Source organism: Salvelinus fontinalis, chromosome 17 (assembly GCF_029448725.1).
Source record: "Salvelinus fontinalis isolate EN_2023a chromosome 17, ASM2944872v1, whole genome shotgun sequence".
Taxonomy (NCBI): Eukaryota; Metazoa; Chordata; class Actinopteri; order Salmoniformes; family Salmonidae; genus Salvelinus; species Salvelinus fontinalis.
Window position 1 is genome coordinate 14,113,751 of NC_074681.1, and position 19,703 is coordinate 14,133,453.

General features: G+C 40.2%; 1 protein-coding gene across 1 annotated transcript in view; it reads left to right on the forward strand.

Moving 5' to 3' along the window:
* LOC129813746 (gamma-1-syntrophin-like) overlaps positions 1 to 19,703 on the forward strand; it is a 37,064-nt gene that overhangs the window by 14,320 nt on the left and 3,041 nt on the right. Inside the window, exons 4-18 of the mRNA XM_055866225.1 lie at positions 1,310 to 1,444; positions 1,702 to 1,758; positions 1,973 to 2,030; positions 2,123 to 2,166; positions 2,383 to 2,424; positions 2,742 to 2,844; positions 3,164 to 3,246; positions 3,627 to 3,757; positions 5,409 to 5,538; positions 12,950 to 12,988; positions 15,450 to 15,566; positions 16,246 to 16,317; positions 17,266 to 17,418; positions 17,763 to 17,855; positions 19,458 to 19,568. Of these exons, the coding sequence (XP_055722200.1) occupies positions 1,310 to 1,444; positions 1,702 to 1,758; positions 1,973 to 2,030; positions 2,123 to 2,166; positions 2,383 to 2,424; positions 2,742 to 2,844; positions 3,164 to 3,246; positions 3,627 to 3,757; positions 5,409 to 5,538; positions 12,950 to 12,988; positions 15,450 to 15,566; positions 16,246 to 16,317; positions 17,266 to 17,418; positions 17,763 to 17,855; positions 19,458 to 19,568 (1,368 nt within the window). The remainder of the gene's footprint in view (positions 1 to 1,309; positions 1,445 to 1,701; positions 1,759 to 1,972; positions 2,031 to 2,122; positions 2,167 to 2,382; positions 2,425 to 2,741; positions 2,845 to 3,163; positions 3,247 to 3,626; positions 3,758 to 5,408; positions 5,539 to 12,949; positions 12,989 to 15,449; positions 15,567 to 16,245; positions 16,318 to 17,265; positions 17,419 to 17,762; positions 17,856 to 19,457; positions 19,569 to 19,703) is intronic.

Here is a 19,703-nt window from a genome sequence, read left to right on the forward strand (position 1 = left end):
TTTCTTTACACAGAGCTAGATACAGTACAAGTAAATGTAATTCTTTGAGTTGCCATACCTACCATGTCACCTACCAGGTATCCTTTAGTGACACTACTGCGTTTGTCATCAAGGATGCTTAGTGACATTGGTGTGCTTGGCTTTACATGAATAATTAAAATAAAAACGATTAACCTTTATTTAACTAGGCAAGTCAGTTAAGAACAAATTCTTATTTACAATGACGGCCTACACTGGCCAAACACAGATGACGCTGGGCCAATTGTGAACCGCCCTATGGGACTCCCAATCACGGGCGGTTGTGATACAGCCTGGAATCAAACCAGGGTGTCTGTAGTGACGCCTTTTGCACTGAGATGCAGTGCCTTAGACCACTACGCCACTCAGGAGCACCTAATTCATGGAATCATGTCAGGTGAAGGTGTTTTTATTATTTAGACTTAACCGTAGTTTCAAGGACAGGACAGGCATTCCAATTAGTTGGTGGGGAATTGGCTATACAGAATGCAAATGTATGCAGATCAGCTTGTTTTAAATGGATCACGGGATACGATGAGGATTTCTCTCATTCCTTTCTGAGAAATGCATATCTGGTGACTGAGCATAATTTATTCAAACCTTTTAATTCCACAAGACCTTAGATGGATAGACAAAATGAAGATTGATTATTTAATTGGAGATTTATTGAATTAGATGATTGTAAATCATTTTTTTCTGTTGCCTGTGATTAATAGGCGTATCGTTGCAGTTATTTGGTTTTGGAAAATTGTCAAATAAGGATTTTTATTTTCAGGGCCAAGACAACAATATATTTTATTCTGATTAATGTTATAGCACAGTGCATAGAAAACACATGTAATTCAAACTAATTAGTGAAAATTATTTACTGAGAACTAACTTAATTAGCTTAACTATATTTCTACTGTCTCCTATTATCAAACATAATTGCAACATAATATTGAAGATGTATGCAATATAAACACTAGTGGAAAAAAGATTTCCCTGAAGTGATCATGAATAATGATAACTCTTTTCGAAACCTATTAGATACAATGTAATTGAAATGGTTTCTTGGTTACTAGCTTTCTGAGAGTGGAATTCATATGATGTATGGGGCATTGTTTTACATGTCACCATTTTGAAATTAACAGGCTAAGAAGAATTATCATTATCATACATGTCACTCTGTCAAAAGTCTCTCCAATGTCTTTACAATTTGATGAAATTTTCATTTTATTTAATTTCATGGCCAGTTAATTTGGACAAAGAAGAACGATACATGATTTTCCCACTTTGATTTACTTTGCAGACAAAGACTGGGGTTTATCTGCTGCAAGATGGTAACGAGGAGCCTTTCAATATTCGACTGCACTTGGCTAAAGACATTCTGACCATTCAAGAGCAAGATGTCATCTGCGTGTCAGGAGAACCATTTTATTCCAGTGTAAGTAACCTGCCCTGCCTGTCAAATTAAATACCTTGGGAAAGGATGTTTCAATTACGAGAACAAAAGATAAGGTCGGGCAGACGATACATTTGGAACCATGAGAGTGAAGTGTGAGCATGACTGGAGAGAAAATACCTTTTCAAATGGGCCTTTCCTTTGTCAGCTTTGTTATACTTGTATTATCTACAGTAAACTTTTATACTCGTAAGTATGTCCACAATAAACACCTCTTTATTCCCTCTGATTCCTTGTAGGAGAGAACTGTAACGATCAGAAGACAGACGATTGGAGGTTTTGGCTTGAGCATTAAGGTCATTTAGATCTCCATTGATTAGTCCGTTTCTGCCATTCTATCATTGAATTTACTGTTACCTAATGCCATTGATCTTTTAAAGCCACAATTGATATATCAACAGTAGACTAATGGAGTATCGTATTGGGGAAGGGTTTTTCTCTTTTTTTCTCTGTGTCTTTCCTTCAAATGTTTGTGCAACAAACTACATAACTATATAATTCACCCCCTAGGGAGGCGCAGAACACAAAATCCCTGTTGTGATATCAAAAATATCAAAAGAGCAAAAAGGTAAGCTTTCTTTTTTTGTTTCCATTTCACTATGAGTTATGAATCGTGGTTTATTTACCCAAACGTAATAATATATAATATATTGTCTGCAGCTGAACTGTCTGGGCTGCTGTTTATTGGAGATGGGATCCTCCAGGTAAGGGATGGTGATGAGTATTTTGACAGTTTCTTCTGTCTTGGGTTATTCAGTATTTGTACTACAGGTATGTCTGATCAAATTCCAACTCCTTTACACTTTGCGGATGGATCACAATATGAAATATTAGTTCACTGAGCCACCTCATATCATGCATGTCATCAATTTAATGGATTGGATATTATTGTTACTAACAATAAGACTGTTTGTTTTTAGATAAATGGAATAAATGTTCGAAGCTATCGCCACGAGGAAGCGGTAAGCAGCTGCCAACTTAATATTTTATATTTCCCTGAAGCTGCAAACACTTGCAACACCACTTTATCTTGTTTAACTTTTTGGACCTTATCTTTGGGACATGTAAGATGAGTTTTAGGCCTTTTCCAATTTGTGTGTATCAACCTCCCAAATGTGTGAAGCTGCATAAATCTCCCAGGTTTTTAGCCAATATCTAATCTACTTGTTCTAAGAAGGGAATTTGTACTGCATCCATCATCCAAATACGTGGTTGAAATGAGTAACAGACTTAGAAGTCCTATGGCAGTATTGTAAATTCACCAAATGTTTCTTTACAGGTACAGGTTTTGCGAAATGCAGGAGAGGAAGTCACTCTGACTGTGTCTTTCTTGAAGAAGACACCTGCTTTTCTGAAACTGCCCCTCTGTGAAGACTGCACATGTACGTGCATCTTAGAAACCTCCAAAGAAATATGAGAGCTGAAATTGTATGTTATTTTCAGTAAGGATATGATGAGAGAAAATAAAACAAGATTGGAGAAAAAAACTCCATCTACACATGGATTATATGATGATTCGTGCGTTGACTATTATTTGTCTCTAGTATAATTATCTCTGAAAAAGAGCTGTAAAGAAAAGTTGATTTGAATATAGTTTTACCTGAAATAGAGCTAGACATAAAAGTTCTGGATATTGTACCAAGGCTAAAGAAGATATGATATGACTGAATAAATAACTTCTGAATGTCATTCTCCTCCCAGGTGTTCCAAGTGACCAGAGCAGTGGAACGTCCTCCCCTCTGTGCGACAGTGGCTTACACCTGAACTACCATCCTAACAATACGGTACAGTTTAGCATTCTTAACCCACCCCACTTTGAGACTGATCTCCTTTCTGTACAACTCTCAGCCATATCTGTCTCTCTGCAACTCTTGTAACAATGCCAGTAGGCTGTTGTTATTCCGCAGTGGCATTCACAGGCAGATGGTGACAGTCAGGGTGCTCTAACTCTTTCTCACTCTTTCTCTGGGCCAGAGGAAAAAACAACTTATTCAGTAGTTGAACTATGGCTTGCACATATACAGCTTCTGCTGCATCTACATCTACCTGTATGAATCATGAACAGGCCTGGGCTATTGACGTATTAGAAAAACCATGGGAGATACTATATGAAGAATTAAACTAAGAGGTGTTCTCTTCTTTCTGTGTGTATAAACCCCTCTAGGACTCACTGTCCTGCTCATCTTGGCCCACGTCCCCTGGGCTCCGCTGGGAGAAGAGATGGGTGGACCTGCGCCTTATTCCTCTCCTCCACTCCCGTCTGTCACAGCACATCCCGGGCTCTGACGTCTGCAGGTAAGCTCAGCGCTGGGCTGCGGCCGGGGGACCGGGGAATGTTTGTTGTCAAAACACAGCCAGGGGCCATTCTCTGTCACTACTGCTGAAGGTTCAGTGGCCCCTGTGCCTCGTCTATTTGAGAGGGGTCTGCTGGCGAGGGACTTTGGGGGCTAGGTGTTAGGATGACTTGTCTCCTGTAAATACCTTGAGACTATTCAGATGGAGAGGTCAGCCACTGGCAGGTACAGTGCCTTCGGAAAGTATTCAGACCCCTTGACTTTTTACACATTTTATTCTAAAATTGAATCAATCTTTTTTTTCCCGCTCATAAATCTACACACAATACCACATAATAACAATGCAAAACTTGGTTTCCTGCACAGCTATTTTCAGGTCTCTCCAGAGTTTTTCGATCTGGTTCAAGTCCGGGCTCTGGCTGGGCCACTCAAGGACATTCAGAGACTTGTCCCGAAGCCACTTCTGTGTTGTCGTGGCTGTGTGCTTAGGGTCGTTTTCCTGTTGGAAGGTGAACCTTCGCCCCAGCCTGAGGTCCTGAGCGCTCCGGAGCAGGTTTTCATCAAGGATCTCTCTGTACTTTGCTCCGTTAATCTTTGCCTCAATCCTGACTAGTCTCCCAGTCCCTGCCACTGAAAAACATCCCCACACCATGCTTCACCATAGGGCTTCCGTCTGGCCACTCTACCATAAAGGCCTGATTGGTGGAGTGCTGAAGAGATGGTTGTCCTTCTGGAAGGTTCTCCCATCTCCACAGAGGAACTCTGGAGCTCTGTCAGAGTGACCATCGGGTTCTGGGTCACCTACTTGACCAAGGCTGTCCTCCTCTGATTGCTCAGTTTGGCCGGGCGGCCAGCTCTAGGAACAGTCTTGGTGGATCCAAACTTCTTCCATTTAAGAATGATGGAATGGTGGAGTACCTTCAATGCTGCAGAAGGGTTTTGGTACCCTTCCCCAGATGTGTGCCTCGACACAATCCAGTCTTGGAGCTCTACGGACAATTCCTTTGACCTCATGGCTTGGTTTCTGCTCTGACATGTACTGTCAACTGTGAGACCTTATATAGACAGGCGTGTGCCTTTCCAAATCATGTACAATTAATTGAATTTACCACAGGTGGACTCAAATCAAGTTGTAGAAACATCTCAAGGATGATCAATGGAAACAGGATGCACCTGAGCTCAATTTCGAGTCTCATAGCAAAGGGTCTGAATACTTATGTAAATAAGCTATTTCTGTTTTTTGTTTTTAATAAATGTGCACAAATGTCTAAAAACTTGTTTTCGCTTTGTCATAATGGGGTGTAGTGTGTAGGTTGCTGATAAAATTGTTTTATTTAATCCATTTTAGAATAAGGCTGTAGCGTAACAAAATGTGGAAAAAGTCAAGGGGTCTGAATACTTTCCAAAGGCACTATAAGACAGTGATTCCTCCATTTGCTGCAAAGCTTGCTTGGCTGTTACTTATTTCTCTTGAATAGAAATTGAGAGGGCATGGGTTATGATTAATATGTGGACAGACAAGCTGTTTGCCTGACTAAGGATGAAACAATTTTGAGATATGCCTTGTTCATATTGATATCGATGTTAATACCATACTGAATTGGTGCCAACCACTACTAAAAAGTATATTTGTCTGATTCTGATTTCTAAAGGAAACATGCATTTCAAGTCATAGCTGTGGATGGGGTTTGCAGTGGGGTTATCACATGCCCCACTGCTGAAGACTGCCTAGATTGGCTCCAAGCAATAGCAGCCAATATATCAGCTCTCACCAAGCACAATGTGAGTACAATCAAACTAAATTGATGTGCTTCTTAGGCAAAAACATGAGTAAGATAGATTAGATTTTAGGTCGATATTCCATAGTCTTAAACAGCCACGGGTTCGGTTTTGATGAAAAATGTAATAGAACACTGTATTACTACACTCATATGAATTAAGCATGGCTGTTAAGGTGATTGAGTATCTACACACAGTAGTTAACCTATAACAGTTTATGATCTTGTCAATTTTCATTAAGGTTTCACACAGCTAACTATCATTAAATGTGTCAGATGTATCATATAAGTCATATACTTATGAATGTCTTTTCATGCTATGGGGCATGAAACATCCACATTCTTAGAGACGTAAGTCACAATATCAGTGTTGGTGCTTGGAGGCAGTTACTACACACACTTACATCCCCCATGCTAACCAATATACTTGTATTAGCTATAATTCATAATAATGCATTATGTAATAATAATCATCCCGAGAGGTGGTAAGCAAATTAAAAGTAACTCAGGAGATAGCGACTGTATACTATGCTCCATTTCTCTCTTTGAATGTCTTTGAAAAAGCTTTCTCTGGCTGGATGTGTGAAACAAGTTAGTGCTTTGTGTTACTTCCAGATGGATAGTGTTCAACAAACAGGGGAAGGCAGTTCTGTATCTTACTGCATGGACCATCCTCAATTTGTATCCTCCAGACAGAAAGCAAATATACGTTTTGTTTTTTAGTGTTGCTATCTCTTAGCAGCACAGTTGATTTTTCCAAATGCATAACATGTTGGCCATTAGTGTTTAATGATTAAGTGGACCTGGCAAAGACCAGGTCAGGAAGTAGAGCCAAAAGCTAGCCTGGCTGTCGCTCGCTAACGCTAAGTCCCACTCAGTTAAATCTTCATTCTGGACTAGGTGGGTGGTTGGAGCACTGCTGAGAGAGGGGTTAGGAATGTAGCTAGTAAAGAGCATCTCAACACCTAGCATAGTATTAGCAACCTCTGAGAAATGTAAATATAATGCAGCCTGAGGGCAGTGTGAGAGAGACCAGCGTCTCTAGGGGGCGAATGTGGAGTGGAATAAGTGAGGGGTCACATTGAGCATAATAATGATGAGTCACTGTCAATACTGTACTGTGTGGAAGAGAGTGTTTTCTGGCTGCCGCCACCTCGCTCATCTCTTACTGTACCATGATGCATGAAAGAGGTTGTTACCCAGATATGATTACGGTGCATTCAGAAAGTTTTCAGGCCCCTTGACTTTTTCCACATTTTGTTACTGTTACAGCCTTATTCTAAAAATTATGAATTTATTTAAAAAAAAATCATCGTTGTCCACAATACCCCATAATGCCAAAGCCAAAATGGGGTTTAAGAAATTTTATCAACAATAAAAAAATAAAGAATGAAATATCACATTTACATAAGTAATCAGACCCTTTACTCAGTACTTTGTTGATGCACCTTTGGCAGCGATTACAGCCTTGAGTCTTCTTGGGTAGGACGCTATAAGCTTGGCACACCTGTATTTGGGGAGTTTCTCCCATTCTTCTGTGCATATCCGCTCAAGCTATGTCAGGTTGGATGGGCAGCGTCACTGCACAGCTATTTCCAGGTCTCACCAGAAATGTTGAATCGTGTTCAAGTCCGGGCTCTGGCTGGGCCGCTCAAAGCTATTTAGAGACTTGTCCCGAAGCCACTCCTGCATTTTCTTGGCTCTGCATTTTCTTGGCTGTGTGCTTGGGGTCGTTGTCCTATTTGAAGGTGAACCTTCGGCCCGGTCTGAGGTCCCGCGTGCTCTAGAGCAGGTTTTCATCAAGGATCTCTCTGTACTTTGATCCGTTCATCTTTCCATTGATCCTGACTAATCTCCCGGTCCCTGCAGATGAAAAACATCCCACCACCATGCTTCACCGTAGGGATGGTGCCATGTTTCCTCCAGATGTGACGCTTGGCATTCAGGCCAAAGAGTTCAATCTTGGTTTTATCAGACCAGAGAGTCTTATTTTGAATGTTCTGAGACTTTTTTAGGTGCCTTTTGGGAAACACCAAGCAGGCTGTCATGTGCCTTTTACTGAAGAGTGGTTTCCGTCTGACCATTCTACCATAAAGGCCTGATTGGTGGGGTGCTGCAGAGATGGTTGTCCTTCTGGAAGGTTCGCCCATCTCCACAGAGGAACTCTGGTGCTCTGTCAGAGTGACCATCAGGTTCTTGGTCACATCCCTGACCAAGACCATTCTCCCCCGATTGCTCAGTTTGGCCAGGCGGCCAGCTCTAGGAAGAGTCTTAGTGGTTCCAAACTTCTTCCATTTAAGAATGATGGAGGCCACTGTGTTCTTGGGGACCTTCAATGTTCCAGAAATGTTTTGGTTCCCTTCCCCAGATCTGTGCCTCAACATAATCCTGTCTCGGAGCTCTACGGACAATTCCTTCCACCTCATGGCTTGGTTTCTGCTCTGACATGCACTGCCAACTCTGGGAACTTATATAGACAGGTGTTTGCCTTTCCAAATCATGTCTAATCAATTGAATTTACCACAGGTGGACTCGCATCAAGTTGTAGAAACATCTCAATGATGATCAATGGAAAAAGGATGCACCTGAGCTCAATTTTGAGGCTCATAACAAAGGGTCTGAATGATTATGTAAATAAGGTATTGTTTCAGTTTGTTTTTTTCAACAAATTTGCCACATTTTTTATAAACCTCAGACTGAGGGGAAGGTTCACCTAACTAGCTAGCCATTTCACATCGGTTACACCAGCCTAATCTCATGAGTTGATAGGCTTGAAGTCATTAACAGCAGAGCTGCTGGCAAAACACACGGAAGTGCTGTTTGAATGAATGCTTACGAGCCTGCTGGTGCCTATCATCGCTCAGTCAGACTGCTCTATCAAATCATAGACTTAATTATAACATAATAACACACAGAAATACGAGCCTTAGCTCATTAATATGGTCGAATCCGGAAACTATCATCTCGAAAACAAAACATTTATTATTTCAGTGAAATACGGAACCGTTCCGTATTTTATCTAACGGGTGGCATCCATAAGCCTAAATATTCCTGTTACATTGCACAACCTTCAATGTTATGTCATTATTACGTAAAATTCTGGCAAATTAGTTCGCAATGAGCCAGGCGGCCCAAACTGTTTCATATACCCTCACTCTGCGTGCAGTGAACGCAAAAGAAGTGACACAATTTCACCTGGTTAATATTGCCTGCTAACCTGGATTTCTTTTAGCTAAATATGCAGGTTTAAAAATATATACTTCTGTGTATTGATTTTAAGAAAGGCATTGATGTTTATGGTTAGGGACAGTCGTGCAACGATAGTGCTTTTTTCGCAAATGCGCTTCTGTTAAATCATCCCCCGTTTGGCGAAGTTGGCTGTCTTTGTTAGGAAGAAATAGTCTTCACACAGTTCGCAACGAGCCAGGCAGCCCAAACTGCTGCATATACCCTGACTCTGTTGCAAGAGAAGTGACACAAAGAAATTAATGTTAGCAGGCAATATTAACTAAATATGCAGGTTTAAAAATATATACTTGTGTATTGATTTTAAGAAAGGCATTGATGTTTATGGTTAGGTACCTTTTTCGCGAATGTGCACCACATCGATTATATGCAACGCAGGACACGCTAGATAAACTAGTAATATCATCATCAAGTTTAATGCTAGCTAGCAACTTACCTTGGCTTCTTACTGCATTCCCATAACAGGCAGGCTCCTCGTGGAGTGCAATGAGAGGCAGGTGGTTAGAGCGTTGGACTAGTTAACCGTAAGGTTGCAAGATTGAATCCCCGAGCTGACATGGTAAAAATCTGTCGTTCTCCCCCTGAACTAGGCAGTTAACCCACCGTTCCTAGGCCGTCATTGAAAATAAGAATGTGTTCTTGGTGTAAAAAAGGTGTAAAAAGGTGTAAAAAAATAAATATTATTATATATATTTTTTAAATCGGCCAAATCGGTGTCCAAAAATACTGATTTCCTGATACTACTGATAAGACAGACTACGGTTTGCAACTGCACATGGGGACAAAGATTGTACTTTTTGGAGAAATGTCCTCTGGTCTGATGAAACAAAAATAGAACTGTTAGGCCATAATGACCATCGTTATGTTTGGAGGAAAAAGGGGGAGGCTTGCAAGCCGAAGAACACCATCCCAACCGTGAAGCACAGGGGTGGCAGCATCATGTTGTGGGGGTGCTTTGCTGCAGGTGGGACTGGTTCACTTCACAAAATAGATGGCATCATGAGGTAGGAAAATTATGTGGATATATTGAAGCAACATCTCAAGACATCAGTCAGGAAGTCAAAGTTTGGTCGCAAATGGGTCTTCCAAATGGACAATGACCCCAAGCATACTTCCAAAGTTGTGGCAAAATGGCTTAAGGACAACAAAGTCAAGGTATTGGAGTGGCCATCACAAAGCCCTGACCTCAATCCTAGAGAGAATTTGTGGGCAGAACTGAAAAAGCGTGTGCGAGCAAGGAGTCCTACAAACCTGACTCAGTTACTCCAGATCTATCAGCAGGAATGGGCCAAAATTCCCCCAACTTATGGAGGGAAGCTTGCGGGAGGCTACCCGAAACGTTTGAACCAAGTTAAACAATTTAAAGGCAATGCTACCAAATACTAACTGAGTGTATGTAAACTTCTGACCCACTGGGAATGTGATGAAAGAAATCAAATCTGAAATAAATCATTCTCTCTACTATTATTCTGACATTTTACATTCTTAAAATAAAGTGGTGATCCTAACTGACCTAAGACAGGGATTTTTACTAGGATTAAATGTCAGGAACGGAGAAAAACTGAGTTGAAATGTATTTGGCTAAGGTGTATATAAACTTCCAACTTCAACTGTATATGTTTTTGCTGTATGTTCTTTGTTATAGAGCCAACCAAATTGGAGAAGTGGTTTATCCACACATCTTCTTTTTGGATAGATAACTATTTGTGTTGTTGTTTGTTTAGAGTTTTCCAATTTTCCCAGAAGTGGTTAGATTCTATGGATTTTTCAATTACTTTGAGTTGATTTCTGACGTGCTGTTCCTTCTTTTTCCATTGTGTATTTCTGTATTGTTTTAGAGATTCACCATAGTGAAGGCGTAGGCTCAGGTTTTCTGGGTCTCTATGTTTTTGGTTGGATAGATTTCTCAATTTCTTTCTTAGGTTTTTGCAATCTTCATCAAACCATTTGTTATTGTTGTTAATTTTCTTAGGTTGTCTGCTTGAAAATTTTACATTTGATAGGGAAGTTGAGATGTCAAATATCCTGTTTAGGTTTTCTACTGCCAGGTTTACACCTTCACTATTACAGTGCAACCTTTTGTCCAGGAAATTGTCTAGAAGGGTTTGAATTTGTTGTTGCCTAATGTTTTTTTGGTAGATTTCCATACTATTTTCCTTCCATCTTGTCAGGCGTGTGCATACTTGTGCTGAAGTCAGGTGCAGGAGAGCAGAGAATTGTGAACAGGTGCACACTTTATTTTGGCAGGAGAGAGATACAGACGGACGCCGCGTCAAAAACCTCCAGCCAACAAGGGAAAGTGTAAAGCGCGCAAAACAGTCACAACACATCAAATGTATACAAACAGACTTTGTGAAATAACACGGGAAAAACGCACGCAAGACTAGTGCGTACAAAAACACGTAACACACAAACAATCTCACACAAAGACATGAGGGGGAACAGAGGAATAAATACATGTAGTGTGATTGGGGAATGAAAACCAGGTGTGCAGGGAACAAGACAAAACAAATGGATACATGAAAAATGGAGCGGCAATGGCTAGAAAGACATCGACCGCCGAATGTCGCCCGAACAAGGAGAGTAGCCGACTTCGCCATAAGTCGTGACACATCTATAGCATTTCTTAACATTATTAATTTCCTTTGGCTTTGATGCCTCATGATTGAGCATAGCTCTGTTCAAGTAGAGTGTGATTTTTATGTGATCTGATAGGGGTGTCAGTGGACTGACTGAACGCTCTAATAGACTCTGGGTTTAGGTCAGTGATAAAGTAGTCTACAGTACTACTGCCAAGAGATGAGCTATAGGTGTACCTACCATAGGAGTCCCCTCAAAGCTTACCATTGACTATGTACATACCCAGCGTCTGACACATCTGCAGGAGTTGTGACCTGTTTTTGTTGGTTATGTTGTCGTAGTTGTGTCTAGAGGGGCATATGGGGAGGGAATGCTGTCACCTCCAGGTAGGTGTTTGTCCACCTGTGTGCTGAGGATGTCGGGTTCTTGTCCAGTTCTGGCATTTAGGTCACCACAGACTAGTACATGTCCCTGGGCCTGGAAATTGTTGATCTCCCCCTCTACAATGGAGAAGCTGTCATCGTTAAAGTATGGGGATTCTATTGGGGGGATATAGGTAGCACAATGAGGACATTTTTCTCTGTTGAGATAATTTCATTAGTAATTTCTAGCCAGATGTAAAATGTTCCTGTTTTGACTAATTTAATAGAGTAGGTTAGGTCTGCTCTATACCAAATGAGCATACACCCTGAGTCTCTTCCCTGTTTCACATCTGTCAGTTTGGTGGATGGAACTACCTGCTCTATGTAACCTAGAGGGCAACCAGTGGGTCCGTCTCCTTTATACCATGTTTCTTGTAGGATGACAATGGCTGTATTTCCAATTTATTTGATTAAGTCTGGGTTCATGCTCTTTAGGCCAAAGGCAGATGACCTTAGACCTTGTATATTCCAGGATGAGAAAGGAAAAGCTTTGTGTTCCAATGTGTCTAGTGTTGTTTTGTGTGATTTAGGCCCTGACCATCACAGTAGGTGTGAGTTGAGCATGTTGAGCATGCTCTCTCTCTCTCTCTCTCTCTCTCTCTCTCTCTCTCTCTCTCTCTCTCTCTCTCTCTCTCTCTCTCTCTCTCAGTGGCGGCACAGCTTGTTTTACTCACGGACACACAGAGAGAGAGAGAGAGAGAGAGCGAGAGGGGAGAGCGAGAGGGCAATAGAGAGAGAGAGAGAGAGGGAGAGAGAGAGAAAGAGAGGACAATTGCTTTTTTGGGGAACAGCCTCAAGTCTTTGTGGAAATGACTATCTATCCATTTTGCAATTTGCATATGTTGAATAAATGAAGTCATTTTACTTCAACAGGGTTCTTTTATTTCTTTGGGGATAACAGTTAGCTGTTGGTTTTTATTGGTATGAGTATGCCAGCCTGAGTGTGTTTCACAAAGAGGAGCATATAATACTGGTATGATGATACTTAATGAAATATTATTTTTATACATTCAACAAATGGTGTTTCAGTGAAACAAACCAGTGATTATTAGTTTATTATAGTGTCGTAATTAATATGCAAGAGAACAAGTAGTCTCTGGACTATAAAATCGTAAAATGTACTATTTGTGTATTATATTGCAGTGAGTTTTATGTTTGATTTTACAGGTGAAGAAGATTAACAGAAACTTCCCAGTTAATCAACAGGTAAGCTACTATTACTACTACTACTACTACTGCTACTTTAATACTACTACTTTAATATTACTACTTTAATACAACTACTACTACTTTAATACTACTACTAATACTACAGCTACTTTACTACTACTATTACTACCGCTACTACTGCAACTACTGCTACCAGTGGAGGCTGCTGAGGGGAGGACGGTTCATAATACAGTAGCCGTAATACTACTACTACTGCTACTACTACTATTACTACTACTACTACTACTACCACTACTACTACTAATAATAATAATTTAATACTACTACTACTACTAATTTAATACTACTACTACTACTACTTTAATACTACTACTACTACTTTACTACTACTAATACTGGTACTACTACTACCACTAATACTACTACTACGACTCATGTAATACTACTACTACCACTACTACTACTACTAATAATCATTTAATACTACTACTACTACTACTACTACTACTACTACTACTAATTTAATACTACTACTACTACTACTTTAATACTACTACTACTACTTTACTAATACTAATACTGGTACTACTACCACCACTAATACTACTACTACGACTCATGTAATACTACTACCACTACTACTACTACTACTAATAATAATAATACTAATACTACTACTACTTTAATACCCCTAATACCACTACTACTTTACTACTACTACTACTATTATTACTACTACCGCTAATACTGCTACTACTGCTACCAGGGGAGGCTGCTGAGGGGAGTACAGCTCATAATAATGGCCAGAATGGAGTGAATGGAATGGTATCAATTGAATGGTATTCACTGACTTCTACTACCGCTACCACTACTACTGCTACTACTACTCATTTACTACTACTACTCCTACTACTTTGACTTCTACTACCACTACTACTACTACTGCTGCTGCTGCTGCTACTACTACTTTACTACTACTACTACTACTACTACTACTACTACTACTACTACTACTACTACTACTACTACTACTTTAATACCACTACTACTACTACTGTTACTACTACTACTACTGCTACTACTCCTTTACTACTACTACTACTACTACTTTACTACTACTACTCCTACTACTACTACTACTGCTACTACTACTTTTATACCACTACTCTAATACCACTAAAACTACTAGTAGTAGTACTAATTTAATACTACTACTACTACTACTAGTACTATTACTACTACTACTACTACTACTACTTTACTACTACTACTCCTGCTACTACTACTGCTACTACTACTACTTTTATACCACTACTTTACTACCACTAATATTACTAGTAGTAGTACTAATTTAATACTACTACTACTACTACTACTATTATTACTACTACCGCTACTACTGCTACCAGAGGAGGCTGCTGAGGGGAGGATGGCTCATAATAATGGCCGGAATGGAGTGAATGGAATGGTATCAATTGAATGGTATTCACTGACTTCTACTACCGCTACCACTACTACTACTACTATTACTACTACTATTACTACTACTACTACTACTACTGCTACTACTACTTCTGCTGCTACTACTACTGCTTCTACTGCAACTACTTCTACTGCTACTGCAATGACTACTACTACTGCTATTAACATAACACCACCTACTACTACCGCTACTACTACTATCACTACTACCACTAATAATAATACTACTACTACTACTTCTACTACAACTGCTGCTGTTACTTCTGCTACTACTATTACTATTTTACTACACTACACTACTTCTGCTACTACTAGTGCTACTTTTCTACTGCTACTATTACTACTACTTCTAGTATTACTATTTATACCATACAAGTTAATTATTAACATTGTTAATAAATATTTATGACATAGTATTTTGTTCAATAGAAAATTCTCACAATATTATGTTGCATTCTTCTGTAGCACAGTTTACAGTTACAAAACAGACTTTGCCCAAAAGATGCTTCATCCTTTCGTCTCTACTCCACTCGACACGGCTTACTGTACTAGAATATGCTCTCGGAATGTCAATCCAACCAGGTTGAATAGTCCACAGAAAGGCCATGGTTGACTGACAGTTCCAGTGGCAACTATTGCAGGGGGAGGAAGAATTTTTACACAATAAAGTCAAACCAGAATGAAATCATCAGGGAGAAAAGGCAACACAAGTTTTCTTGCTCCCCACTTCACCACCAATCCCTCCTTCAGCCTAGACATGGATAGTTAGTTAGCTGTTTTCATAATGAATCCATCTCTTGCCAAACATTTTCACTGTGTCTCGCTGCAATCCTCCAGACTAAGAAAAGTGCAGAAAGACTTGATGCCTGCTGCATTCCCCTTTCTGCCTCTCTCCCTTTCCATTTTATCCACTCCTTCTTCTCTCTCTTTCTCTCTTTTTTTCTCTCTTTCTCTACCTCTCTTCCCTTTCCTTTTTCTCTCTCCTCTTTATCCCCCCTCTCTATCTCCCTGACAGATTATCTACATGGGCTGGGTAGATGAGAAGGAGCAGGACTCCGGTCAGGACCGAATGTATTCACCAAAGTTCCTCGCCTTAAAGGGTTCCTCACTCTTCAAGTTCTCAGCACCTCCTGTACGCTTTATACACCCTCTTTCCTTATGTAGCAATGGTAACACTATTTTATAGCCTGGTTTAAGCTGGTATTTACCTGGCATTTAACTAAGAAACTACATGGCAACAATGGATACATTCTGCCACTTACCTGGTAACTACCTGCTAAATACCAGGCTGTAAAATAAACAGTTACCATATCAACTGATACAATTAGTTTCTGAAAATATGTGTCCAAAAATGGTCAATGAGTCCAACACAGGTTCGCCACATTTTTTATGGTCTATTAAACTATAAATGGACAACGATTATAATTCCACACCTGATTGATGTCCGTCTGTGTCCCATTGCTTGCCATTTGATTTATTATTATTAATATAATTATGTTATGCCAACCATATCAGTAATTGTGGATATAGGCACAACTCAGAATAGGAGTTATTAGGACAATTGTGTTGCTGGTATTAAACTGAACTATAGAACAAGGGACTATTTTTAGTTTGAATGACTTCCTCAACTGCATGTGTCTGTGGCTAAAATCCTAATTAAATGGTTATGTTGGAGACTTTGGTTATGTTGGGAACTCATGATGCATAGTGGAGAATGTTCCGTTTCTTTGTGTTCTAGAGTGGAAGTAGGGTTAATAAAATATCATGTGCAAGGTGTATTTATAAAGTGTACTTCATGTGTAATTTTGCAGGTGACTACATGGGACTGGACCAGGGCAGAGAAGAGCTACACCGTGTACGAGATCATGTGTAAAGTTTTGAAGGTAAGGCAACAACTTTTACGACGGAGATATGAGTCAAATGTTTAGGAAGTGCTGAGTAACAAATCTCCTGGTCTGTGTTTGAAATACGACACATTAAAAAGAGAATAGATCTGTGCTATGTGTCCTTCGTCACATGCATAGAAAGAGTTGTGACATAGAAGGTGGGGATATTCTACGGTTTCTACGCAGTGCACATTGCATCTTTGCAAGGCTGGAGTTGAGCTATTTTCTTGCAAAACTCACAATACTACTATTGGAAGCGGTTATACTTTCTGAAACTATGGCTGGTATTTAATCAAACAAAGCTCATTGAATTTTTCTGCAATACACTTTCACAATTGTGTTTGCTATGCACAGCAGTGTGTCTCAGGTGGGTGGAAGGAGTTGACATTTGATTTAGAAATCCTCACAGCAGCGACTGCAGCTCCACCTCTTAATTTCTCACTCAGCCAGGTTCATTGTCACATACTGACTGATCTGGTCAATCGACCTACATCATGCACAGAACTGGTGATTCCTATAGTAAGTGTCAACTATTCCCTTCCTACCATAACACACATCCAAAACAGCATTTCTGAACATGTGAAACAGCTTTTCTGAAAAAGCACAATGCATGTTGATAAAATTCCAGCCAATGTCTGTCACATCCCCTCTGTGTATATCCAAGTTTCTTACCTGTTTACAGTACAGTATGAGTCTCTCATTGTCCCTTGTGCGCATTATCAGCATGACAGCAAGACCTGGGTTCAAATAATATGTGAGACATTTCAAAAACGTAAGCTGTGCTTTCCAGGGCCAATGAAACCAATTTGAATAGTACAAAAATACAAACCCTGCCCATCTGGCATACCAGGCAGGTTCAATAAATCCATTCAAAGCATTTGAAAGAAAACAAATACAACTTGAATCCAGGTGCGATGGCAGGTATGACTAACGTGGTTCTCTCAGGACAGTGACCTCTTGGACAAGCGGAAGCACTGCTTCAGCATCCAGACGGAGTGTGGGGAGGACATGTTCTACAGCGTAGAGCTGGAGTGTGAGCTGCTCATCTGGGAAAAAGCCTTTCAGATGGCTACTTTCCTGGAGGTGGAGAGAATACAGGTACACAATATATAAGAGGCAGCACTTTTTCCTAAACCAATTTCGTGGAGGGGTACAATGGCCTCAGTCCAACATCCAGGCTCTCTGTCATCAAAATTGTCACTTGAAACAAATCAAACTATTTTAGGTGGGTTGGGAGTGGGGCAGAGCTAGGCGGGAGGGCACATCCTGCCTATAAAATGGTAGGTGAAACACTGAAAAGTGGTTAAGAGAAGCCGTGACATACAGGCCAAGCCTCTCCCAACGGATTTATGTTCAGTTGACATGTTTAACCTGTGGAAGGTTATGCTGTGTATTAAATATGCATCTTGTAACTAACATCATGCACTGTTGCCTCTCCGCAGTGTAAAACATATGCTTGCATCATGGAGAGCCACCTGATGGGGCTGACCATAGACTTCAGCATGGGCTTTGTCTGCTTCGATGCTGCTTCAAAAGTAAGTTACATTACCGGTACATCAACGTTCATTTGTCCAGAAGTCATACATGTAGATGAAGGATACATAGACATGAACACTGAGTTTCTCTAGCGTTACTTTAAAAGTAGAAGTAACCATGACGCCATTACCTCCCGAGTGGCACAGCGGTCTAAGGCACTGCATCTCAGTGCCAGAGGTGTCACTACAGACCCTGGTTCGATCCCGGGCTGTATCACAACCGGCTGTGATCGGGAGTCCCATAGGGCAGTGCACAATTGGCCCAGCATCGTCCGGGTTAGGAGAGGGTTTGGCCGGGGTAGGCCGTCGTTGTAAATAAGAATTTGTTCTTAACTCACTTGCCTAGTAAAATAAAGTAAAATAAAAAAATATATAAACAATTATTTCACCTTTATTTAACCAGGTAGGCCAGTTGAGAACAAGTTCTCATTTACAACTGCGACCTGGGCAAGATAAAGCAAAGCAGTGTGACAAAAACAACAACACAGAGTTACACATAAACAAACGTACAGTCAATAACACAATAGAAAAAAATCTATGTACAGTGTGTGCAGATGTAGAAATGTTTTACCATTCAAATCTACTCCGTGGTGTTCCTAACTTATTCTGCACCGTGTGCATTTTGATAGACTGAGCACATTTGCTTTGATGGCTGGTCCCCTCCAGCCCAAATCCCTTACATTCTGCCTGCAGTTGACTTAGGCCTTTTGCCAAGTCTGAGTGCCACAATAACTATTCCACTAGAACACATAATGTGGATGAACAGGACGCATCGACAGCTATATTGTTCCCTGTGTTTCTTGGCCTAATTCCTACACAGCAAAGCAAGTGGTTTTTCTCTCCCCAGAAAGTCTCACAGCAGCCTAGCCAACTGCTGACAGGCAGGGTGTTGTTTACCAAAACAAGCATGAAAGTACAATTCATATTTAAACTGCAATTGTAAAACAATACACATGGTGGGGAATGTTTAATAATTCAATCAGATAGAAAACCGGCCTTGTCTTATGCACTCAGTGTTCAGATCTGTGTGAAGCCCCTAGGGGGAAAAGTGTTGCTTACGATTGTAGGTTGTGTACATGGATGTCTTGTTTTGTATGGAATGTGTACTATGTACATTCGTTTTATATTGCCAAAGCTTTTACATGTGCAAATTCAAGGGCAAATAAAGTTCCATTCTATTCATGACCAAGTCAGACAGACTGTGACACAGAGGCAGAGCTCATTGTCTATTGATACAGATTAAAACCTACCTATCCCATGTGGAAAATGCAGACATCTGATTTAGAACAAGGTGATGTGCGTTGTCTAGACAGGCCCAACAAAATTGTTGACAATTAGGAGGAAGTGTATCATTACTCATAGATTCAAATCATCATTAACAACAGTACATTGACGCTCATCATCCAAGGTTAGGAACTTGCACCGTCTGGTACATTTGCAAATAATTATGAACAAAAACATGATGGGATTAATTTTGTTGTGGAAAATCAGAATGAGATTAGACCACAGATAATAATTAGATGAAAGATAAGATAACAACGAGAAAAAGAAGGTAATGTTCTTTATAAACCACCTTCAACTGTGTTTACTTCCTCTTTACAGGCGGTGCTGTGGAGATACAAATTCTCCCAACTGAAAGGATCGTCTGATGATGGGAAGAGCAAGATCAAATTTCTGTTCCAAAATCAGGACAATAAAGCAATTGAAGCCAAGGTAACAAACCTATGCTGTATCTCTGATATAAATTAAATTAGCCAATAGTTATATATTTTATCATGCTTTCTTTGGCCATTATCAGCCGATACCAATTAAACCGATAAATCATGCATAAGAAATGTTTAATTAATT